General features: G+C 40.2%; 2 protein-coding genes across 2 annotated transcripts in view; one reads left to right on the top strand and one right to left on the bottom strand.

Annotated features, from left to right (window-relative positions):
* Positions 1-2,470: 2,470 nt before the first annotated feature.
* LOC139730079 (SAP30-binding protein-like) lies at positions 2,471-11,876 on the bottom strand. Its single transcript, XM_071640987.1, has 7 exons — positions 11,672-11,876; positions 8,891-9,045; positions 7,084-7,218; positions 5,266-5,345; positions 4,301-4,413; positions 3,372-3,553; positions 2,471-2,671 (listed from the first exon to the last, which is right to left on the bottom strand). Exons 1-7 carry the CDS (start codon positions 11,874-11,876, stop codon positions 2,471-2,473), a joined length of 1,071 nt encoding a protein of 356 aa, XP_071497088.1.
* A 7,144-nt stretch (positions 11,877-19,020) lies between these two features.
* The window catches only part of LOC139730078 (uncharacterized), a 69,270-nt gene continuing 61,731 nt past the window's right edge, over positions 19,021-26,559 (top strand). Inside the window, exons 1-8 of the mRNA XM_071640986.1 lie at positions 19,021-19,094; positions 19,882-19,960; positions 21,415-21,647; positions 22,656-22,772; positions 23,372-23,455; positions 24,160-24,273; positions 25,084-25,218; positions 26,045-26,225. Coding sequence (XP_071497087.1) covers positions 19,053-19,094; positions 19,882-19,960; positions 21,415-21,647; positions 22,656-22,772; positions 23,372-23,455; positions 24,160-24,273; positions 25,084-25,218; positions 26,045-26,225 — 985 coding nt within the window. The 5' untranslated portion in view covers positions 19,021-19,052. The remainder of the gene's footprint in view (positions 19,095-19,881; positions 19,961-21,414; positions 21,648-22,655; positions 22,773-23,371; positions 23,456-24,159; positions 24,274-25,083; positions 25,219-26,044; positions 26,226-26,559) is intronic.

Here is a 26,559-nt window from a genome sequence, read left to right as displayed (position 1 = left end):
GGAAGTACACTGTATGCAACCACTCTCAACAGACAAAAGGGAACTCTGGCTAATGGGAGAGGAAGGTATAGGGGATAGTAACGTAACCACAAAAATTGATCGAGCTAGATTTGAACATGTACAGGACAGAAAAAAAAATGACTTGCAGATATTACCCTACATTATATAGATGATTTCTAATTCTCATCACCGTGTGCATGCTATAAGCAAGATCTTGCTGTGCGTGAGATCTTACTGTATTGAATAGAGAGCTCATTGTACAGAGGTAGAATCCCACTGAAACACCCCCCCCCCCAGCAAAAAAAAAAAAATGATTAAAGAGCCCCAATATTACAAACTATTGCAACAACAAGGTTATGCTCCTCCACTAAAATGCAAAGTACCTTTGTACATGTATTTCATTGTTTGTCAAGTGCAGATACAAACAATTTCTGTACAACAGCAATTTCACTGCTAACACAGTATTTATCATAACAACACGTCGCTGTATAACATAAAGCTTGATATGAGGGAGTTCACTGTAGGCTTAAAGCTATGTCCAAATGACTGCATAAAATGTTTTTACAAACATGTCATGTTCAAGGGGAGCTTAATGTAGACTAACATTTTGTCCCACTGAAAGTTAGAACAAATTTTCCTTTACACACTTGCCATATGAGGTTTGGATGAGGGTCCTGCACTGTACGGAAACAGTTTTCGCCATATATGAAGTCACACACCCACACTCACAATAACACACACAGTCGCTTATACTGATACACGGGCTGACATGCTCATTATACACAGGATCTTGTGTTACAAGTTGATTCTCACAATGTCACTTTCCCTCTGAACAGCAAAACAGGACATATGATTTTAAAAGACGTCCTGTTAAGACCGCACTATTGCATCAAACCCTCTTATTAGGATCACGGTAAAGATAAGAAGCATGATTCATGTACATCACTAATAAGCCAGTTTGGAGATAGCTCATGTGCACATGGGTACAAATGACCTTTCATCTTTTTCAGTTGGTTAGTCACTTCACTCGATTTAAAGTGACATGCTACTTAAAAGCATAATTTACCATTTGCAGATGAAACAAAAATCCAGCACTAGTACTTTAAAATAGTTCCAAAATGAGAGTTTGGGATAGAAACATCCACTGTAAAAATTTGAATCCGTATTATCAATGTTAAGTATTGTTAAATACACAAAATGTGAACAATAGTTATAATAAAAATGTTGCCAGACTAAGCCGTCTACAGTTACGGTTTAATGAGAAAAATACGGATATCTCCTTATATTTTAGGTCTTACTGCGAAAAATGTATATGGTAGGATGTTTTGTGTTACATCAGACCTACACATATGCATCAAATGTAATATCTTGAACATTTTTAAAATTACTGTTCCCAAGATAAACAGGACCTTTAAGCTTGGTAAACATAGCAATTTATGGAACTCGTATTCAAACAACGAATGAACCCGAGTAGATCAAGTGACCATGATGGTACGTCAGTCAACACTTTGAGAAGCATCCATTTCATTGCGCTGTTTTGAACACATTAACAAACATTTTCTGTTAACCTGTTCCATACTGAATTCTGAAATGCCCATAGACTTAATGCACAGGCCACCAGGTTCCTGTACAGAACAGGTTAACATTGTCAAATTAATGCAGGTTTGCCGTCAGGTGGACATACAGTGTACTGGCAGGTTCCATTGATAAGGATTACATGAGTAATCATCGCATCAAAGATGCTTATTTCAGTGAATTTAAAAAACAACCTGTCTCTCAGTACAAATGACCTTTTTCTGCTCATGCTCAAACTGGACCTCGAACTGGCTAATTATCAAAGAGCAATCCACATCACTCTTTTCACATTGGTCCGTCATTAGAGGGTCATTGTAGCTGGTGGGTGTGTCATATTGTGCGATACCCTCCCGAGTCAAATCTCTGTACACAGCTTTGGCCTTACACCTTACACTGTCCTCATCCATGTATCACAATAATTTCAGAATCTCGCCGGAACTGAGTCGCACTCGTGGCTTGATTTAGGTGAGGTAGGTATCAGTTTACAGTTGATGCTTCTTCCAGCTTTTTCAAGCCACTCCTACCACACAGTCCTTGTCTGGTAAAGATGTCAAAGTCCATTACAGCTTGTGGCTGGTGTTGTACTCTGCAACACCTTCAAATTTGAAACTGCACTACCAGCTTCGGCAATGCACCAACAAATAATGCACCAACTGTCACCAACATAGCAATCTATCAACCATATGGGAATCTTTCCAGAACTGACTTCACAAACTCAAGAACCTTCAAAGGCTGGTGATGAGAGGTAGATTACGATGCTTGCTGCCACTCTCCCACTGCTCTTTCCAGCCACTGCTACCACACGCTACCACACCAGTCTTTGTCTGGGAGAAGTGTTCAAGTTGGTGCACACAGCATTCTGTTGCTGATACACACAACTGAGCGCCGCTCTTCATCATTTCTCCATCTTTGGCTTCTTGATGGTCCCTATCGACGAGATGACCGTGGTCTTTGACCCCGTCGCCGACGTCGTCGTGGAGACCACGGACTGGGCGGTGATGGTGGTGGTGACGACGGAAATGAGCGGTCGCTGCATGAGCGGGACGGGAGGTGGAAGGGTCTGGATCGGGTTGTCCCATTTACTCTTCCGCTTTTTCTCCTCTGTAAAATTGGGAACGAGAATGGCGGGGGTGGGGGGGGGGGGAAGAGGGAAAACATTAAAACTTTGCAATTTTGGAATTCTTTGTTGTTCTTTAACCAAGTTTCATAGAATGACTGTACATTGCAGGGGAATCTTGTCATAAGAGGACCTAAATCCTACGACAAGTACCCCATTACTATTACTATGGCAGGTTTTTCACTATCCACTTTACATGTAGTTATGGCAAACGTAACTTTGTGTGTGTGCTCTACGTGCTCAAGTAACATCTTTTACAGGGCAAACTTGAACTTTTGAAATTTGATGTGAGTCTACACTCCTTGATTTGGCTGCTCCTTGTTTGCTGGTATTCTAGCATGCTAGCCATGAGGGGTAAGCCTAGAGCCTCGTGTCTCTCTGCACAGTCACAAAGCAATCATTTAGGGCGCATAGCGAGTAACCACTCTAGTATGTGTAATGTAGGGTCCATAATATTAGCGCAAGCAACAGCTGCTCCCGTGGAATATCTGTATGCTGAGCCAAACATGGCTTCTAACCACAAACACAACCCTAACCCTAATCCTAATCCTCGCATCAAACTACACCTTAAACCCTATCACAATCCTAACCCTAACCCTGACCCTAAGTCTGTGGAGATAATAAGACCTGACCAACTGTCGGAGGAGCAAATGTCATGTCACCGTAATACAAGCTCTACGTTCTTACCATGGACGGGTCCCTGGCTCGCTGCAGAGGTTGAGGGCGCTGTTCCCGTTGTGCTGGTTACAAGAGCTGCCTGCAGCTGGGGTTTCTTCACCATGCCAGTGACAAACTCCACCTTGGTTCTCTCCTTCTTCTCCTTCTCCTTCCTCTTCTGGATCTCCTCCTTTTGAGCCTTCGCTGTAGATTGATGGAGAGCGACAGAACGAGAGTATAACAAAATTGAGGAGACTACACTTTCGCTGCACAGAGTGATGGGGAGCGAGAGAACGAGATAATAAGAAGAGACTGCGCTTACATTGCACAGATTGACAGGAGCGAAAGAACGAGAGAATAAGAGATTGCACTATCACTGCACAGATTGACGGGGAGCGAGAGAACGAGAGAATAGGAGAAAGAAAGAATAAGAGGAGACTGTGCCTTTGCTGCAGAATGACTGGGAGTGAGAGAACGAGATTTTTAATGAAAGAACCACTGAGTGAATGACAGAACATGAGGAGCAGAGGACCGAAGAATGGAAGAACAGGTGAATGTAAGAGTTAGAGAGAATGAAATGAGTGAATGAATGACAAAAGAGAATGAAATGAGTGAATGAATGACAAAAAAGACAGAAATCATGTGATTCACTCTAAAAGATTGCTTTGACCCGATTTGTCAATTATCGACAATCAATCATGAAAAATTACGTAGCAAGTACGACCAGAGAAGTTCTGAGATTGTGGACTTCTGGCAAACCTCTTTGGCTAATATTTCACATTTTGTTATTACCATGCTGAAATCTTGTTAGTACAGCATTATTCCACACATTCCTTCTGCATGCATGTGGTACTGCATTTTTGAGCAAAAAACAACAGGTCTGCAGGCATACAAAAACTATGTTTTGGCCTCAATTTTCTGAAGATCCCCCGCCCCATCTCTGATACTCACCAAGAGCCTCATAGTAAGAACTCTCCTCCCAGCAATAAGGGTCGTACATGTCCTTTGGGTAGTTGCTGCCAAGTTCGTCGATACCGAGGAAGTCGATCAACTTCTCATAAATGCTGAGTGAAGGAGATACAAGGTTGGGTGTTTGAGTAAAATCACAATCAAATACGTGCCATACCTTTCACTGTTGTTGCTGTTTTACTTGCTATCATTTGTGCACTTTATACAAATCTTGAGTACACTTGCACTGATGGTAAAATACGGCAAACATTGAACTTTGACCTTTCAAGAACAATACACGAGTATCAAAGAACAATATATTTATCTATTTTGACATGAAAACATCTATTCAAAGGAACTGCAATGAAATAAAGATATTAACTCCTGAAGTTACAGCATCTTTCGCACATTCAGCAGCCTTTTGAAAACTTGACTCAAAATTGGGAGAAAATAAGAATGTCGCTATGGCAACTGGCACTCATCCTCTGCCTTGTTTGATTCTCCCAATGGGTCTACACACTACATCTTGACAATGTGAGATGACAGCTTCATAAGGTTGGCAACAAATTACAATCTGGCAAGATATAATCACTAATTTTCATGAAAAGACTTTTAGCTATCGTCAAAAATAAGATTTTTTTTGGTGTTTTTTGTTTAAAGCATTTTCACTAACCTTTGATCCTATGGCCAAAATTCTCCATTATGCTATTGTGCAGTATCAAATGCATAAAAGTTCAAATATTAGTCCTGTATACACTGATTTAGAATAATTACAGCTGAACCGCTGAAAATACGGACAGACAACTCAAATAAATACTGCCTGTGGTAACACTTCGTGGCAGAGGATTAAGAAACAAACAAAATTGAACATATATTTGATGTAAATTTACTGCTGAGGTATCTTTCATTTCAATTTTCTATATTTTGTGCGAGGCTTTGGTTGTTGTGCTTGTTATTTTCTCCATTACCTTGGATTTCTGAAATCTTTTCTCCTCTGAATAAGCTGGTTCACATCCTGCTGCTTCCTGTAGTAGCCGTTGATCTTCTCCTGCGGGAAGAAAAAGACGATAGAAGCAGAATGCAAGCCATAGACTGGAATCATGATTCGAACAAGCATTTTGGATTTCTTAAGGACTTCATTTACCAATCATTTGAAGAAACGTCATATTTCACTGACATCATCATCTGGCAGTGCATCTCCCATCTTCATCATGGCTGATGACACTAACATTTGCACTACCATCATCATTATCATCATCATTATCATCAACATCATTATCATCATCATCATCATCATCATCATCATCATTGTCATCACTGTCATCATCGTCATCATTGTCATCACTGTCATCATCATCATCATTGTCATCACTGTCATCATCATCATCATCATTGTCATCACTATCAACATCATCATTGTCATCACTGTCATCATCATCACCATCATCATCATTGTCATCATCATCACCATCATCATCATTCTCATTACTGTCATCATCATCATTATCATCAACATTATCATCATAATTGTCATTACTGTCATCATCATCATTATCAACATCATCATCATCATTGTCATTACTGTCATCATCATCATTATCATCATCAACATCAGCATCATTATCATCATCATCATCACTGTCATCATCATCATCATTGTCATCACTGTCATCATCATCGTCATCATTGTCATCACTGTCATCATCATCAACATTATCATCATCATCGTCATCATTATCATCACTGTCATCATCATCATTGTCATCACTGTCATCATCATCGTCATCATTGTCATCACTATCATCATCATCACCATCATCATCATTGTCATTACTGTCATCATCATCATTATCATCAACATCATCATCATCATTATCATCATCATTGTCATTACTGTCATCATCATCATCATTATCAACATCATCGTCATCATTGTCATTACTGTCATCATCATTATCAACATCAGCATCATTATCATCATCATCATCACTGTCATCATCATCATCATCATTGTCATCACTGTCATCATCATCGTCATCATTGTCATCACTGTCATCATCAACATTATCATCATCATCATCGTCATCATTATCATCACTGTCATCATCATTGTCATCATTGTCATCACTATCATCATCATCATTTTCATCACTATCATCATCATCATCATTGTCATCACTGTCATCATCGTCATCATTGTCATCACTATCATCATCATCATCATTGTCATTGTCATCACTATCATCATCATCATTGTCATCACTGTCATCATCATCATCACTGTCATCATCATCGTCATCATTGTCATCACTGTCATTATCATCATCATTATCATCAACATCAGCATCATTGTCATCATCATCATCATCGTTGTCGTCATCATTTTTCTCAAGAGACCTACAAGATTACCCCATCACTGCTGCTACCAAAAATCATCACAGTTGCTTTCACCATTATCCTTGCTCCCAGAAACCACACTGCTACCACCATCAATAGTGACATTATCATCCATCATTATTTCATCCTAATTATCGTCATCATCTCTGCTACCACCGCAAAACCACAATGCTTATCACAGCAGGTACTGTACGACCACCATACCATCACCAATATCACAGCAACCACCACCATCTTCAACATCACTGCTGTTGCCATCATACTACATATTGTACTTCAATCATCATCACAACTATCTGAGTATCACCACCATCACCACCATCAAAATATCATTTCGATCCATCCTCCTCTCCTATCACCATGCTCCTCCCTGAATCGCCCAAACATACCTGGAGCTGCCTGGGACACCTGCCGGGTGGTTCGGGGGGCAGAGAAACCTCCTCGGCGCTGAGCCGCCGGATCTTCTGCGAGAGAGCCGACTCTGGTAACGACATGGATGCTGTGAGATAGTCCTTGTCCACAAGCTGCAAGATAGAATGCATGTGAAATTGAGAATATTGTTTTTCATGAAATATTCCATTCTATAGTAAAAATCAAGTATATGTAATGACTACAAATCAATGTACCCATAAAACAAGTTTCTAATTGTTTAACCCTAACTAGGCTGGGGGGGGGGGGGCTCCGAGGCCCCCCCCCCCTCGATGTTCCGCGCGATGTATTGCTAACGCGAAAAGCTATCGCCGCAACGTTTCATGACTTTTTTCTTTCAAGTCTCCTGCATCTTTTGACACCAAATTTGCGATGCCCGGGCGCGCGGTTCCGAAGTTGCGCATAAATATGTACGTGCATGTCAGACCAAAAATTGCTCAACAACGTGAATCCGTGTACAATTTCAATGAAAACTGTGCTTACAGGCAAATTTCATAAAAGCATGATTATCTTGGGGTTTTATTGATTAAAATCAATTAATAATATATTTTCTTGCTTGGAACAATGTCTCGGACAAGTTTCATTGAAAAAACAATGAAATTCATACAGTCGAAAAAACAAAGAAATACATAAGAAATAAAAAACAATAAAATACATGAGAATTTTTTTCTGATGGCAGAATTTTTTTGTCTTATATTTGATCAGGACACTAAAAAGAATATCTACACAAAAAATGTGCCCATTTTGAGCTTTATCAAGTGATTTATGCCAAATTGTCTGATTTCATGCATCATTATGCATAAATTAGCATAATTTAGCATATATGATAATTTTTTTTTTTAATTTAACTTCGTGGTACTTTTTAAGATTACATCATAGGCAATGTGTGTGCCAATTTTCGTCGCGATCGCGCAGTCGACAGCCGAGATCTGGAGGGGGGGGGGTGTGTAATTTTGTATGAGAGGACTATTTTACACAGCTGACGTCACCAATTTCAATCGATTCCCATGTTAAACAAATGATTGACTCAGAGTTTCTGTTCCATCGAACGGCTCTGATGTCATCATTTTAAACAAACTTTTGCCAAGAGCTCTCAATAGTTCAACAACAGTTCAACAATTCTGTCACTCATTTACCAGTAAACAACTTTAACTGATTGGTTTCATGTACATACAATACTTACTACCAAGCACTGTAAGTCAGTCTAGTAGTATGGTACTACTACACCAACTGACTGTGCTACTGTACGAGCTGAAATTTTCGCGGTGGTTTTATTTTCGCGAATTTTGCGAATCGCCTTTGAACCGCGAAAATAACAACGCGTGAATAACTATAAGTTCAGTTAGACCCTCGCAACCGTGAAGTTAACAACACGCGAAAATGTCCCCAAAGTAGCAATTCGCGAAAATATCTGTTTGCGAAAATTTCAGCTCGTACAGTACTTATTTGCCTTTCACAGAAGAACAAGAAGAAAGAAAGAAAAAAAAAAAACGGCTGCCATTTCTGTACTACATTCAAGAATCAGAGTGGACCACATCTGTTGACGTTCGAGGTGTTGTATAAAACAATAGTGCATGGTCTTTACTTGTGCAATGGAACAAGATTTCGCATTTGGTGAAAAAAGAGGCGCACTATTCAACTCGGCTTCCAAATGCTAAATACAGCGCCTCTAAAATCACCTCATGCAAAATCATGTACCATAACACTCGAGACCATTCACTATTTGTACAATGATACTCTTTAGACTGTCAAAGATGACTCGCTTACGGAAACTCTCTTCAGCTGAGAAGACTCCTTGACGGGTTCTGGCGTGACCTTTGACCTTGACCATGACTGCGACCCTGTCTGACCCTTGACCCCATCCTCTTCTTCCTCTTCCTTCCTTCCTTCTTCCTCTTCACCGGTGTAATAGGACACAAGGCCTACAGTTTGTACGCACAAACAAGAGAAGAACGAACTGTTACAACAACTGTGGTACAGCATTGTGCAACCATCAGATATACAGGCCTGTATTAAAAAAAGGTTCTTGCTGCAAATGATTCTGGTTATACAGTTAACCATAATCACCAGCTCTGAGGTGATAGCTTTTGTTTGTTTGTTTGTTCGTTTGTTGTTGCTGTTGTTGTTGTTGTTGTTTTTTTTTGGGGGGGGGGGTTGGGGGTTCAATTTATAATTGTACAAAAGCACATGAAAATATTGCATTTCTTTGCAGAATTACAGTGTATCTCTGTATGGGTATACATTGTGTATAAGGCCCTACTAATGCCCAGTAAAGAGTAAAGTTAGACCTATATGTAGGCCAAAAAAAAAGAAAAAAGAAAAGGAAAAAAAAAGACTGGTCGCATGAAAGCTTACTGCCAATCACTTGATTAGGATCCATCTCAAAGTTTACGAACAAAAGTATGGGGCCTTTTGACAAATCGCCCATCAGTCAGACAAGTAAGTGTTCTTTTTGTATGTTTTTCATTTTCTATATTTTACCTATTTATTTTTTTATATATATTTTACAATTTTACATATTTATTTACACTGAGGTAATAACCGAAAGTCAGAAAAAAATCTCTTTCTTACCAAAGTATGGGGAAGAAGATGAGGACATAATACAGCTGTATCTAAACACACACAGTACATGTACATGTACAGCATGTACTTGTAAATCCCACCATGTCCACATCACTCTTGAGTAAAATTTTAGTATGCGTACTGTACATGTAATTCTTTCCACATCTATTCTACGTGTGATCACTTTTTTTTTTTAACACACAGCACATATTTGTGTGATTTATTCATTCATTTTGACATTTCTTTTAAACTTTTTTTTTTTCAACACACAGCACATATTTGTGTGATTTATTCATTCACTTTGACATTTCTTTTAAACTTTTTTTTTCTTCACTTTTCTACTATGTCAGTCACAAAGGAGCACTTGCCCTACCCCAATCAGGAATCAGGGAGTATGATATTACCCTTCGGTTACTAGTTGAAGGAATTTGTAGTTTCATTAGAAAAACTAATTCTGTGGAATTCTCAATTGTCTTGATTATTATTGACCTCTAGTGATGTCACAATCTGCTGTAGTGTTTTCATTCCAACATGATGGCACAAAAATAAATATAAATGTGACCGGGTGCATCACAAAAGCAACAAAAAGTCGCATCCCTTGATTTTATGTGAGGGTTCAAGAAAGGTGAAATGGGTCAACCGAGTCCTGTTCATATTTTCTGAAAGAGCTTTCCTATTCTTTGGTTTCCGATCATAACATGAATGGGAAAGTGCGTTTTCAGCAGTTTTTCTACTGCATCCTTTTCTGGGGGAAAGTAGAATACAGATCAGGTATGTCTTAGAGGCCCCTTTTCATTTCTTGAAATCCTTTGCACACTCTTCAATTTCAAGTCTAATAACTTTTGAAAAGATAACGCTACTGCTTAGTTGGCATTAATCATGGACAGAATGTGGTAATAAAACATGCTCAGTTTCATCTGATAATCACTTCATTGTTGTTGCTCCAGTGGTTAAAATCCTGTGTTTTGTCCCTTTCATCGCACAGCTAGCACAGCTTGGTAAAGATTAAGCGCTTGAATCGACTCTATACTTCAGAGCCTCTTTTCTCAGTTCACACTTTTCCAGAGTGTGTGCTTTCTTTCCAGTATTTAGATACTAGGGAAGTACATTTGAATTGAGCTATACATAATTTTAAAGCTTAAAGTCTGCTCCTGGACTTCAAAATCCATGTTGGGGGGGGGGGGGGGGGGGGTGGAACCTTTTGTTGGTTTTGTGATGCAGGGTCACAAATAACTTTTTGAACAGATGTGTTCTACTAATATTGCTTTTTTCACTCGGTCCACATGCAGGTCTATATTTGGCTTTCATTCCCCTTTGAGATTCTGAGAAAATGGTCTCAAAGCAGGACGGCTGGATTCTCTGTACTAAAGATCTACGGTTGGACATTGTAATCTGAGCTTAAACTTGAAGGGAGAATAATCAATCAATCTTTTCACATAATTTCTTGGTCAAATTCCTTCTAAGAAACACAACATTTTTAGACAAGGTCATATTTTGTACTACTTCTTCAGTTTTTTTTCCAATCCAAAATGAAGAAAAAAGCAGGCCTCAAAAAAAGAAGAGGGAATCTAAACATCTTTAAGGGATAGTATAGTATTGGTGGAGACGAGGATTGGGCCTTTCTTTTTGTGAGATACCAGGAAACCACTTATGAAATAGTACAGAGTATCGCCATTCTAAGAGCAATTCAAGTTTATTGGAAGAAAACTGCTTTTGGAATGGCTGAGACATCCAAAAGCAAAGTAAAACAAAGCGATCGTAATAAAAGGTACCGTAGGTCCCATCTTTTATTAGGATTGCACTTTTTTTGATAACTCAGCCATTTCCAAACAAATTTTCATCAAATAAACATGGAATCCCTTTTGGAATTACATGCTCTTTCAAATTTCATAAGAAGTTTTTCATTATCTCCCCCAAAAATGTTAGAAACCTGACATTTGTAGGTCTGAACCGAAACTATCGGATTACTCTAAAACTTCGCCTTACTCGCTCCATGCTTCAGCTGTGTCTTTGTCTCCTTGGCTGAGATGTCATCACCATCCGCTTTCTCTCCTTCTTCCGTCTCCGCTATCTCTCCATCTTCCTCCTCCTCCTCCTCATCCTTCATCTTCTCCTCGTCGGAGTCGGAGGCATAGCTGACGAGGTGGGCCAGGCTCCTTGCCCCCACACTCTCATTGGATTGTAGCGACATATTTGGTACTTGGCCTTTTTTACACTGCAAATGCACCAAAACAAAATCAAGAGTGAACACAAAACCTTGTCTCAACTTTACTTCTCAAGTTTTGCTTAAAAAATAATAGACTACAGATCTAACTGATAACAGTTAGGCGCTAATGGCTTAGACAGGATCTTGCTTTACACACAAAATTATTTACAGTACAGCTGTATGATCTTCTAATGTTACTTCTACTTCGGTAAACTACTCGACTGGATCGATCACCGTGATGCCACGGCATTGAGTAATTGTGATGACTCTACGTCGAGGTGACCAGCTGCAGCTGATGATGGTCACCTACCAACATATTTATTTTTTACTTTTTTTTTCGCTAAAACCCCTTCCCTAACGTTACTGCTTGGCCCCTCTTGTCTTGTCTTGTCAGTATTGCACCAACCGCCGCTGCTGGGCTATAAACGTGCAGTCCCTCATGCATACAGTTGCAGCACTTTAAAATCTCATTTTGGACAAACGAGATTTAAGGGTATCAATATTGGTTGCAGATTTTATTTCAGCCGGCAGTGTGTTCCAAATTGGGATTGTCCTTGGATGAAGTGAATGATGATAGCAATCTTTGTTGGTCTGAATAGTATTGTAATTCAAGGGCTGATTTGACCTGGTTGCTGGTCCACTTCTGGCATTCCTTTTAAAATGATTTATGTTTGACGGGATTAGACAATGAGTTTCTTTATAAATCAGTGAAAGCCTGGCAATTGTGCGTCGTCTTTGAAGAGAGTCCCACTTTACATCTTGGAGCATCTGGTGCATACTTAAGTGACTATCTTTTTACTAATTTTGAAAGGCAAAAGGGAAATATACCTTCAATTGCAACTATCACTCTAATCCTTTGAGCTATGCTCCTTATTTTTGGCCCAAATTGCAGACTTCACCAGATGCGTGAGAAAAATGCGTGCCATGCGTGAGATCGTGAGACAGACCCTAAATGTACGTGTGTTTTAATGGGCGCTCTGCATCGGTTGATTAAAACTCGATTTTTGAAAAATAAAACAGATAGGATTTTTTCTTCTTTTCATCATGGATAGTGGACATGTGTGTGTAACAAAAAATCACCGTGCAAAGTTGCGACAATTTATACGTCAGATGTGAGGTGAATAAAAGTGAATAGGGGGCCTCATGAGGCGTTCCCCCCCGGGCCTCATGAGGCGTGGGGGTGGTCCTCATGAGGCGGGGCAGTCCTCGTACGCAGGAGCGGTCCTCATGAGCGGGTTTCCCGGACTGTTGTGTTTGGAAAGAAAAAAGCAAGTGAGAGTGGCAGCTCAACGATGGAACCGTGACTGCCTGATGGCGAATTGTATTGGCGAATAGCGTATTACGTGTGATGTGTACGTGTATCGTATGGGAGCGCTAGCTGGATTGGGCTGAATGATTGCGAGTACTTACTCAAAAAGAATGAAGAAGGGTTTTCCCCCCCCCAAAAAAAAAAAATCCATGATGATTCCTTCTCAAAATGAACGGAAACAGAATATAGGATTTTCATTTTCACATATCATTGTAAAGTACGTAAAATAATGAATTTGTTATTTTTAACAAAGTACAAACCCTTCAAAAACTGGCAACTTAACGCTAACAGTAATTGACGTTAGATGGTTCTAGTCTAACTTTCGATAGGACGCAAGATGGAAAACGTACCGGTATGGTTGGGTGTTCATAATACCGGCCACCTAACGTTTTTCTATCAATAGAAACGTGAAAAATCTCACAATTTGCCTGAAATTTTACTCACGTGTGGAGAAAATACTCCGGATTCACAAGCGTGCACTGAAAATGCGATCTGAGGTACGCGCTCTAGATACATGGCGGCTTCGAACGCGTGGGGTCTCATTTTTTCCGCACTCAGTTGCCCTGCTCATTTCAACCGACCACCCTGACAATACATATAAAGGGCACTTAAATGCATTTTTTTCGACAGGCCGCTGTTTTTTTCTAGCCGTCATTTTTTCCCCAATAATATTTGAATATATTTTGAATCCTTCGATATTACTTTTGAAGGACTGTTTGATGAATTTGAATTGATTTTCATTAGGAAACTTTTCATCGTAATTGAAATAAATTAGATGAGTCGGTTTGTTTTTTCACATTCATTTCTCGTTTCTGCTTCAACTCGTACGGTCGTAGCGGGCGACAAAATAATTATGTCAATGTGTATGTGTAACATGTGTGCACGATCGTACAAGCGGCAGTGACAATTTTGCGGTCAAAATCGTCAAATTTATTACGGAAGGATACTCTACATCTAACAACGAGTCAGCAAAGGTAGGCCACTGCCGGCCTAGTTATATGTAACACTAACAGTTAGTTACACGATAAATCTTATTCGACTTTACTAAATTTCGTTAATTTAGAGGGAATACTTATTTGTTTTCGCCTCATTTTACTTGGTAGCGTAGCCCAGTGAAGAATCGAACACCGTTGCGCGTAGTCCCATGCGTACATTTTCTTTCTGTACGCGCAATGCCAGTAGTGAGGTTCACACCTAAGTCCCTTTACCTTAAGGTTTTCTAAACCTCGAGGTTTTGTAAACCACGAGGCACTAAACTACAAGTTAGCGTAGATGTAGACGCATGTAGTTTAGAAGACCACAACAAAACCTTAAGGCGAAGACACCACGACAACACCACAAGATTTCTTAGGGTGTTGTCGTGGTTTAAGCGCGTAGTTTAAGCGCGCTGTGGCAGCGCGCTTAAACTATGACAGATGTGAACGGAGTTTTGTTAACCACGACGCTCAGTTTTTTCCACAATAGTGCGCAACCCTATGGGCAAACTAGGCGCCCTTTATTTTCTATCGTAGTTATGTTTACCTCGAGGTTTTGCTAACTGCATGTAGGTGTGAACGGCATCGAAGTTTTGTCGTGGTTAGGGGAACGCATTTTTGCGCTCGTAGTTAGTATAACTACAAGTTTTTGGATAGGTGTAGACATGGCTATTGGCATTATAATGCGCGGTCAGTCGTTACGCACCCGGTCGGTGGGTTGCACACCTACCAATGTACCATCATACATAAAGAAACAGCAGTGGACCCAAGACCGTCCCTTGCGGCACTCCTGAAATCACTGGTTGACTAGACTCTTGGCATGGCCCTGGCCTGGCCTGGTGAGTGGTGGTGTAACGTTATTGTTACAATCCTGAGTGAGTGACTGACCGGGCATAACACTCACAAAGTCTAACGCTACCATACCATCACTCGTCACGTTCTAACGCGTCGTTTACCATAGATAATAAGTGGATATAGATGTCTACGTCCACAAGACTCAAGTGAAGAGAAACTCAGTTCAGACGTTCGAAGGAAACTAGAGTAGAAGCGGTCTATACGTATTCAAACAATTATGGACGTGGATATGAAGTTAGCATTCGTAAGACAATGTTAAAATACTAAAACATACTCACAAATCAATGCAGATGATCGGTTTGATTACCCGGTTTGACAACTTTTGACTTAACGTTTAGAGATCCGTATGCTGTTTTCAATGCATACAGCTACAGAAAAGCGCCGAGTACATTTGCCCAACGTATACACGTTATGCAGTACAGCAGTACTGTGTACACTAAACGATGCGTACGCGCGTGTTAACGTTGTCGAGCGTTGCGCTATGCTACCCGCGCTCCGTCTTCCTTGCATGCACCACACAAACACACGTGCGCGCGCACGCACGCACGCACACACACACGGTATCATCGTACAATCTGTACACGCATCTTTCGCCCAATGGTCTGCTACCAAAGATCGTGCACCTTTGTTGAGTGTACGATTCTTGCTGCTACCAATACCCGCTAGCAGGCCGGCGCCCGGCCGGAGCCCGCCCCCGCGCCCGAGCCGAGAAGCTGTCACTGCCAGCAGCAAGCAGCAGCAGCCAGGTCCATCCTAGGCCCATCCGCTCACTGACTATCGGACTCGGAGTATTGATGTTACTGCCGTGCCGTACGATCGCGTACGATACGTATCGGACATCGGAGCTCTTTTCTTCGACTGCAAGGAATGACTATAGACACAACGTTGTATTTGGGTATGTAATGTTAGAGCTGTACCGGTATGTAAATTAGAAACACAACAAGGCTGCGTGGCTTTAGTCCCTTTTCCCGGTTGCCATTATCTTGTCAACAAAGTAGATTTTCTCCACTGTAGCTATTGAGAAAAAGTGACTTAATTTATCCGGTCAGTCCCATGCATTATCGTTGGCGTGTTTATGCATGTGTGCATGTGTGCGTGTGCGCGCGCGTGCGCGCGTGCGTGGTGCACGATGTATTGTTCATGCAATTGTTTTCATTATTTAGTTGTTTTCATGACATTAGGTTCTAATTTTTTTGTTGTATTTTGGGTTTCAGTTCATCTGTTTTAACGTTACAGTTTCCTTCAATGTTGTGACATACAGCCAGGTGTATTATTATTAATATGAAGTTAGTTATGTTAGATGCTAACTTGTCAGAGAACTTTTCTAACGTTAAACATTTTTGCAATGGGATAGCATTCTGTCTAACAAGAATTACATTCTTTCTCATAGTTATTGAACAATAACATGTTAAATCTAGAATCTAAACTGTGGAGTGATAGTGAATTTAAAGAAACCCTTGGCCTCAATCTATTTTTTGAGATGGCCATGGATGGGTCTGCCATGTGTAGTTGTACAGTTGAGCTAACTACAACAAGCTAACTACACACAGCCGCTTTCGTGAAGCTTTACACAGCACACAGCGCCGTCAGCGGTCTGGTCAGGCTACAACAAGCAACAACATACAGTGACTCCAACATGTAACGTTACATGTAACCGTGTTAGGATCTATGTTACGGACTGCCAATAATACTGGTTGTACACAGTGCCCCGCAACGGGGTTACGTTGCAGTTGAGCTAGTTATAAATTTTACTAGCAATCTTTGGAGACCCTCCCTCATCAGCTTTTTTACCAGGTGCCTAGATTCCTGTTTTATGGCATAAAATTCGATCTTTACTTTTTATGTGTAGCTCTACATGTAGTCTCAGCAAGTGTAGACTGTAAAAACTTTTACCATCTGTTTTGTCACGTTAAACCTCAAAATGATGAATTTTAATGTGTGTACAGTGTGTAGATGTTCGTGCAGTGCACAAAAGTCAATCGTTGATCTGAAAGTAGCAATCCCATATGATCACAACAATTTTTTCTATGGTATCTTGAAAAGATGTTTTTTTCCTCTTTTCATCATCTTGTCTCAAATGAATCTATTATGCCTACAGAGTTGCAGAGACTAACTCTCCCGCTTGAGATTTAATTTCTCCCGCTTGAAATGATTTCTTACTTAATTTCATTGTACTGTATGTTGAAAAATAAGCCTTAAATAGCGCGAGAGAGCAACTAGAACACTAGACGGCAAGGGACTTTGCGCTTGTGATGTGCGCTTCGCGCACGTCAAGTTGGAGTCTCCCGTTTGCTAGGGGTTTCAAGTGGGAGAATCTCCAGATCAGAAGGTGCTTGGGGTTGGAGTCTCTGGAGTTGTTGAGGCTTCTTGTGTAATGTGAAGTGTATCCCTTTATTTTTCTGTCCTTATGTCTTTTCTTCTTTAATTTTCGAGTAGGGGCTGCATGTTTTCTCTTTCCTTTCTATTAATGGTAGTCTTTTCTTTCTTTCCCCAACTCTTCTTTATAAGTATTTTTTTATTTGTGCTTTGTTACCTTCTGCCTGCCTCTCCCTTCATCTGCATTGTCATTCTTTTCTCTTCAATATATAAAATTTCTTTAATTCTCACATCCTTACATTAATTATTATTATTTTTTCTTACCTTTTCATGCAATTTAAGTCTTTTTCCAAGTCTATTAATTAATCTGTTCTTTCATTAATTTTCAATCCATCTCTCTTCGTTTCATTTTCAATCTATCTCTATTTTTTTCCTACCTCCTTTCCTTTCAATGTTCTCTTCCTCAATTTAATGCTACTTTCTATCATAAAATCTCATTACACGGTTATTCTCCTGTACAATGTCTTTGTTTTCATGTACTCTGTATATATCTTTGTTTTCATGTATTCTCTTTCTGCCTTTTCCCATCCTTTCTTGTTCATTCTGTTTCACCTGGCTGTCTACCAGTACTCCTCTTAGCTCTCTTCTCTCTCTTTTTCACCCCCTCTCTTTTTCTTTGATTTTTAGTCCACGGAAGGCTATAATTAATTATTTTGAGATTGACATTAGTATACATGTGTATAATCACATTTTTCACTATATTCTCATTTCATTCCTCCAAACACACACAGACAGACAGGCACACACACACACACACACACACACACACACACAGGCAGATACATCAATACACACGCACAACACAGAACAACACCAGACCTCAGTCAACCACTTTGTATTATCAAAATATAAACCAATACCACAAAACTTGATACAAGCTCAGGGAAAGAGAAAAGAAAGAGAGTTGTAAACATGTCTCTGTAAAGATACCATAGAGAAACTCGCTGTGATCACTGTGGGATTGCTACATTCAGGTGGAACGATCATCTGTAATGCGCACTGCCATGAAAACATGACCCCTTGGAAAATTCACTATTTTGAGACTTGAAGTGACCACAAACCCAGAGAGAGAAAGGAAAAAGGTTTTCACATATCGCTTTGAGCTAAAGATTGAATTTTATTTCATGATGAACCAGAATTTTGGCACCCAATGCAAAACTGCACTAGCGCCATTCTGTCTAAATACCGACATGTAATTTTATGATAGTCTAGGATCCTGTTATGTGTGTACATGTGTTGAAACATCATTTAAAAATTTAAACTGAAAAATCAATTCATTCACTTTGGACCAATGTACAATGTATACATATTTTCATGTGTATAATGTGGTAATGTTGCCAGCCCAAAATATGATATCAAACTACCTTGGATTGAATTTTATACTGTAAAACGTGATATATTCGCGGCATGAAATTTTCGCGAATTGCTACTGGCATTCAATGCATGTAGTGTAGACAAAAGCTTTCGCATGCATTTTAATTTCAGGAATTTTGGCGCTCGCGAAATTCTCGAAATTAAAATGCACGCGAAAATTTCTCGTTTTACAGTAGTTAATTTCAGAATTCAGGCCAGTCAAAGGTGTATTTTACAGTGTGTACTTGTCCTTTCAGGTAATTCTCAGTTTGCTGGTCAACTGATGCCCGGACCATGCCGATCATAAGAACGCTGAAGGAAAGTGGTCTCAGCTATGTAAGTGTTTTTGATGAGATTTCCGAGTGCAACATACGTTGAGAACGTGTAGGTAAAGGCTGTCTAATTTCATGTGGGTAAAAACTGTGCCTCAACCCATGTTTCATTTTCTCTGTTTTTATTTACAACTGCAAGAGATGCTTGTGTACAAATGCAGTCGAGTTTTTTGTTTGTTTGTTTGTTTGTTTTTCTGAAGGAATAACTTGCTTTGTAAGAACAGGATTGATGCCCCTACAACATATGGTGTAGATTGTTGTCAAAAAGTTTAGAGTGAAGTAATTTCTTTGCAGACCATCTAGCTGATGTTTGCCACACAGAAATTGTAAGCTACGACGTTTGTGACTACAAATAAGGGCTTGTCACAACATGCACTGTACAATAGCAATAGAATTGAGAGTGGTAACATAGAGCGTTGTCTCATGTACAAGCTTACAAACACTCTGTATTTTTTTGTGGGACAGCTTTTAAAGATTTAAATATCAAAATTAGAGAAATCTCATCCAATGTTGTTAACCATTGTTTAATATCTTACATGCACATGCAGCTTGATGAGTAGTATTACTTTTTTTTTGGGGGGGGGATGGGGTCACATCTTAAATGCTGTCACTTTTTCTTTTGCTATAATTGATTGGAATAGGATTTCACGTCGGAAATTTTATATCAATGAATTTATATATTAGAAACTGTCATTGCTCAATTCAGATAACGTCACGATGGCATTTTGAAGTAAACCTCTTGCTCTTACCAAAGAGTACATACCAGCTGATATTTGTCTTCACCGTTGCAGGAGGCTGCCAAGCGGAAACTCCTCATGGCTACAGCACACTTACAGGAGGGGGAGGGTCTGCCACCACATCAGCTTCAAAGTGAGTGCATTGTGTTATGATGATGTGGTACCTACTTAGATGTTCAATATTTGTTTTATAACTTTTGTGTTTCCCTTTCATTCTTCAGGTATTCACATTGTCTACAGTATTTAAAGGGGACGGCTAGTAACTGATCAGTTGGAATCAGTGGGAATGCTGTGAGATGATTATTCCAATCCTTGTGGGATTCATTTAAGAGTACATTATATATATCTATTGTTGTGTGAAAATTATTTGCTTCAGAATGATCTCATATTCAAGTAATGTACAGTTTAATGTTTCCAGGTTAGCGTGCCTGGTCAGTGACGGGGCATTAATCTGCACATTACTTGAATACGAGACTGTTCTGAAGCAAATAATTTTCACACAACAGTAGATATATAATGTACTCTTAAATGAATCCCACAAGGATTGGAACAATCATCCCCCAGCATTCCCACTGATTCCCATTGATCGGTTACTAGCCATCCCCTTTAACATAGACTTGTCACGTAGTGCTCAAGTCAAGGACTTTCTTCCATGCAGAATCATTCCTCATTATTGAGTTGTTTTTAAGAAATCCCAGCATTGCTCTCTTTCTTTACTTAAGAGATTACCCACCTAGTCAAAGGATATGAGGCTTAGGATTAAGGTACCTTATTTGTATATGTTACATCTTTACAAGTTATGCAGGAATAACTATTGTACCAAGTAGTGAAAAGCAAGCAAGATTTGTGCCATGGGAAATCATTTACACGGAAATGACATAAAATGTATATGGTCATACCTGTCTAGGGGCCACCCAAGGGAGACCAAAAAAGTGACCGCTATTGACATGTGGCCACTATAGAGAGGATCTTTAACACGCTTTTTCTCTCGGAGGGAATTGTTTATAGTCAGTGGGTTGTATAAGGGCAAGTGAGCACTGTAGACAGGTGATCGCTAGGGGTGCGTTCGAGCGCTCTCCTAAAGCGAACTGTACCGTACCGTACTCTCGCCAGAGGAGCGCTCGAACGCTCCTACAGTGTACCGTACCGTACTGTACAGAGCCAAAAGTGGACCACTTCCCGATGTGCTCCAAAAGCGTGCCAAAAGTTCCCTGAAAAGCATGCGCATATTATGGGCATACGTCACAATGCAAAGACATCGTTCTCTTTGTTCAGGACAGCTGTAAGTCGTTCAAGCGCCAGGTGGATGACATTCTTGCTACAAAAATGTGTGACCTTTTCTAAAAATAACTCGTGAGGTACGCTTTCTCGACAGAGCGCTCGAACGCTTCATATCTGGCACAGTTCGGTACGGTACGCTTTGGCTCAGTTCGCTTTGGTTCGCTATAGAGCGCTCGAACGCACCCAAAGACAGGTTTGACTGTACTATGACAGACTATATGTTTTGACTGAGATTATCCAATATGTCAATTGTTGTCACAATGACTTGTATTTGTGGGTGTGTATGTTTCGATGCAGCAACTGAAGACTATGCTGTTCCCAAGAGACGACGACCAGTCATAGAGTCTTCCTCTTCCTCTTCATCATCGTCCAATGACGATAACGGCGATGATGATGGCGATGAAGATGATGATGATGAGGATGATGACGACGATGCTGAGGATGATGGGGACAATGATGATGACGACGCAGCTACCAGGGAGAAAATGGCGAAAATTCACAAAAGCCGGGAGAGGAAACTATTGAAGAGTTTTGAAAAGGTTAGATTTTTTCTCTTATGGGGAAATACAGGAAAACTTTTATTGCCAAATGAGCTAGCTCCATTCTTGTTAAGTTGAGATATTTGTGATTAAAGCTGCCTAAAAAACAAAGAAAATAATAAGAAAATACATGATATTTCTATCATAACTTTAAGAATATTCCTCGTTATGTCACAAGTGAGGTATACTGGAAAGGTGTAATTTTGCTCTATCTGATGATGGACTTTGCCGTGAAATGTTTTAAAATGGCGCTTAGCTCATTTTGTGATAAAACCGTTCATATGTCTTCATCTTGTTACATCATCCTACCTCGACAGCTGCTCCTCCTCTTTCTCCTCCTTCGCTGTGTCTTTATTGTAAGATGTCTAGCACAATTGACAAAATGATTACGGTACTGTAAAAGCTGTTATTTTTGCGTACAGATATTTCGCGAATGAGGAGGGTACAGACATTTTTGCGAGATATTGTTTTCGCGATTTGACACTGAGGCCATTGCAAATGAACTCACGCCTGTTCGTTCGCAATATTTTTGCGTATTGTTGAATTCACAGCTCAACGGTGATTCACAAAATTCGTGAAAACCAATCCCTCACGAAAATAGCAGTTTTTTTATAGTTAGTATGCCTGAATATCAATGCACTACCTGTAGAGTTGTGTGATTCGTGTTAGAGGTTAACAAATCTGACTACCAGCTTGGACGACTCAATTATAAAGAGAAATATCACAGTGAATCTGACGTTTCACTTCTGGCTGTTTATTCTGGCATTTTCTGGTGTTCACAATACCTTTCAACAACAGGGGGCGCTAGACCACAATAGTGGTCTACAACACTACACTACCCAGACATGTCTGCACTTCACAGAACTGCTCTAATAAAATGCAAAGCAATAACAAATGATAAGCAATCTAGGCCATTTGCTCTCCTTCTTTCTACCTCACTGCCTGGAGCATAAAGTGAATATTAATTGACACGTAGCGTTTTGGTGGCGGTCTATCTTCTCTCCCAAGAACATCATGAGGAAGCGGAAAGTCGTGTACGTCAGTCGGCCATCGTCCTACCAACGGACTGAAATGCACACGGAGAAGTCGGCCAAACCCAAGACAAAGAAACCGTCATCTTCCATGGTAACTATCCCTAACAAGAAAACCCCCACAACACAACAAAACAAGAACAAAAATCAAAGCCACAGAAAGCAAAACACAGCACAAAAACAAGCCCAAATATGGGGTTCGGGAGTAATATTGACATCCTGCTTTGTAAATGTCTTTTTTTAAATTTCTGTGTTTCTGCTGAGGGATGCTGGTTTGTTGTTTGTACAAGATAAATTATGCTTGTTCTCTCTATGAATAGAATTAATTGGCTGCCCTAAGACACCATAAAGCTATTAATTGGCTTTTTTTGTTTGTTTGTCATTGTAATGCTCTATTTTTTCAAGGAGGGTGGGGCTTGAATATGTGTACACCAGATTATATGCAGGGTGATACTAAAACTCTTTCTGGCTCTGAGATGTTCAGAGTTACCTGGAAATGTTTAACACCAGACTTGGAAACCCAGATTTAACAGATTCACAGATTTGAGATTATGTTTTGTTGTGTTCTAGTGGTATATTTTGCTCAGTTTGTTCTTGTCTTTTGTTCGTATTGTTTCTATGATCATCAAGAAAGGTTCAAGCAAAGTATTGTATATAACGACGAGAGTCGACACCAATTTGTATTTGTTTCAGGCCATGATTGCTGCGCTAAACGAGAGCAGTGAAGAGGCCGATAGCGATGAAGAATCTGAGATGGAACTCACCAAAGAGGCGCAGGTCTGTTATTTTTTAATCTCCTTCAAGCCGTTGAATCTCAGAAGCCACAATCTGATGGTTTGGTGCCGTATCTTGTCATAATAATTCTGACTGTCAATAGTTGGTATTTCATTATGGAAGAGCAAATATTGTTCTGTTTAATACTAAGTTTATTGTTGTCCATACATTTTTTTTTTGTTTCAGCTCCATAAATTCAAAAGCCCTTTTATTTACTTCATAATTGATTTATGAATTGGCCGCACATTTTAGAAGATTAAATTCCGCTTTCTTTCTGAATTTGCCAGTTCCTTGTTCTCTTTAAAAGTGTTTGTGTTTCCATTCAATTTAGAGAATTATAACGTGGTAACCTCATTATTTCATCTAAATTGTGCATTTGTGGTTGCAAGCAATATCGTCGTGTTGTGAAAACATGTGAGTCCTCAAAAGTTCCTTATATGTTGACTCCTCCAATGTTCAGAGTTTACCACAAGCGTACGCTTAGAACAGAAATATGCCAAATAAATCTCTATTAAAGCAAGACAAACAGTCTATGTTTGTGGACGAAATAAGTGTGCAAACTGTTTATTAATGATAGTCAACAGAAATTTCTTATGTTCGTCAGCAGAATGGTGCATCCCTTTCCCCTTACCCTCACAGCTAATTTATTTGTGCGTCTCGTCATCCATTTATCTCCTCTCATCTTGTGTGTATGTGTGACATGGTAGGAAGAGGAGGCATTTTCGCTGTACAAGAGGGCGCTAGAGTACCAGAGAAGCGGTCAGGTGGACAAGGCGGGGGAGACGTACCGCGATCTGCTGCAGACGCGATTTCTCGCCAAGGTATGATGCGTGGCTGTCCCACAGTCTCGAACCTTTCTTTGTGTGTGTGCATTTACTTCACTCACATGAAAGACATTAGAAAATTGTGCATCTATACTATGCGATAATCTGGGCCCCGTTTCATGAAAAGTTGATATGATGGCAACTCATGCTGGAATGGCAATTGTCATGGTAACGACAAGAATCCAGCTTCCTGATTGGCTGTTGCCATTGGAAGTTGCCATTCCAGCAAGAGTTGCCATCCGAACATCTTTTATGAAATGGGGCCCTGGTCAAATAAACAGTTCTCGATATCGCCAATACCTAGGTGACATGCGGAGAGTGGCCTTTTAGATAAATTATGGGATAGCTCAGGGGACAAACTTACCCCCGTTTTGGCTGCATATTTGCTCTCAGGTCATGTTTTGTCTTTATCCAGGGGTATTTTTTGTTGAAGATTTCTTTGCTTTCCATCATGTGACCAGCACACTGAAGCCTTGCAGTAGTGAACCATAACACTAGTGAAAACAAATCAGTAAAATTTTAGAAACTTTCAAAACTCTTTTAAAGCTGAATTATAGCCAAGAGGAAAGAAGTATCATCGGAAAAGCAGACAAATAACTGCATTGAATCATATAGGAACTGCGATGCGCTTGACATAACTGAAAGTGACAATGGCATGGAGAAATCCTGCAGTGCATCTGTGACAGGGCTCTTTAATGTTCGCAGAAGTTTTCTGCGCAGATACTGAGAGTTGCCAAGACTCCACTTATTAGAATGCTGTTCAGCTTGTTTGACCGCTGTCCTTATTTTGCTTTTGTGTGACCAAAGGTCAAGGCACCAGAGGGGGACCGGCGTGGGGTGACCAGCACTGCCATCACACTCAAGTACTCCACCTACAAGAATGTCGGCAACCTGGCGTCAGACCGGGGCGACCTGAACACAGCCATGGAAAACTACCTGGAGGTAAACCATGGTATAACCAAGACTTGATATTAGCAGTGGCCCCGGACTGCTAAAAATTCATGTCGGGCCACCAAATTTTCAAGGAAGGTTTCGTGTGGTGGACCAACCAGGCAACTATATTGTAAATTTGAAATTGATTATTATAGTTCTCTTTTTATTTTGGGTCATCAAAATTTTAAATTCAAAGATTTTATGTCCCTAATGGGCAACCAAAGAAAAAAAAAAGTTAGTGTGGAGCCCCGATAAAATCTGTCTATTCCAGAGCTGGAAATTGTTTGGTTGAGAATCTGCCTGTTTTCTTTGTCATGGTTATGGAGTGCCCATTTAAATAGAGGAATTACTCAAACTTTCACATTGCATTTATCTTTGTGTGCTACAATGTGCATGTGTATATGTGTAAATACACATATACAGTGGTAGAGTAAGACAGTTTTACTATATTATGCAATGTCATGGTTAGATATCAGCTCTTTTTGTACATGTAGTTGAATGTTCACAGTTTTTCAAGTGGTTGAGCGTGAAATAGCTTGAATGCTGACCAAGTATTACCAATTGCATGATTCTGTGCTAAATGTTTTCAGTGGGACTGGTGCGTTTTACTACATGTTCATGAATAATAACAACATTTGCAGAGCTCAAAATGACCTTGAATTGAGCTGAAGACCTCAAATTAAGCTTCCTTTGTTCATGATTTGCCAGTGCCAACAGCGTCTTGGGGTCTTTGAACTAGACTAGGCTTCCACTAGCTGGGTACCACAGATTGCATGCTAAAACCGTTGGTGTGGTCTGTTTTTGTGGTTCCCCCATTCCTTTATCATGGCTCCAGGCAGTGACCCTGGACGGCACCGACGTGACACTGTGGTACAAGATAGGCAGCGCCGCGGTCAAGCTGTATCAGTTGGCACTAGCCCGGGTGGCCTTTGAGCAGGGTCTCCGGTGCTCCAAGCACCACTGGCCCTGCCTGGACTTACTCTGTACCGTCCTCTACGCCATCAATGACTACGTCAGTAAGTTTTCTCCAAGGCATTCTTTTCCTATTACACATTCGGTTCATTTCCTGCTGAGGTTTTCAGGAATTCATTTATAATCTTCTCAGAATCTTCGTCAGAGGCAAAATGACAAACAGGCAGGGAAAGCAATCACATATAAGGACTTCACACAACAAGAACAGACAGGGACAGGCTGGGTACACAAAACAAAGAAAACAAAGGAGAGGGTGGGAAGTCATGGGCAAGGAGCCCAACAGGTAAAGGGAGGGGATTAGAGCGAGCAGGAGGGTGGACAGACAAAAGGCAGAGGAGAGCGGACAGACAAAAGGCGGAGGAGGGTCAGTAATGATCA

This window comes from Diadema antillarum, unplaced genomic scaffold (genome assembly GCF_040938485.1).
Source record: "Diadema antillarum isolate AM-2024a unplaced genomic scaffold, OU_Dant_1.0 seq00000290_RagTag, whole genome shotgun sequence".
Classification (NCBI taxonomy): Eukaryota; Metazoa; Echinodermata; class Echinoidea; order Diadematoida; family Diadematidae; genus Diadema; species Diadema antillarum.
Note: the sequence above shows the minus strand (reverse complement) of the source record. Positions and strands in the feature narration are given on the sequence as shown.

Excerpts from the sequence above, each read along its gene's own strand:
- LOC139730079 (XM_071640987.1), bottom strand. The coding sequence starts at position 11,876 with ATGTCGCTACAATCCAATGAGAGTGTGGGGGCAAGGAGCCTGGCCCAC. Across the intron at positions 9,046-11,671 it reads ACAGCTGAAGCATGGAGCGA|GCCTTGTGTCCTATTACACC; the intron begins GTAAGGCGAAGT and ends TACAAACTGTAG. Across the intron at positions 5,346-7,083 it reads GGTGTCCCAGGCAGCTCCAG|GAGAAGATCAACGGCTACTA; the intron begins GTATGTTTGGGC and ends TTCTTCCCGCAG.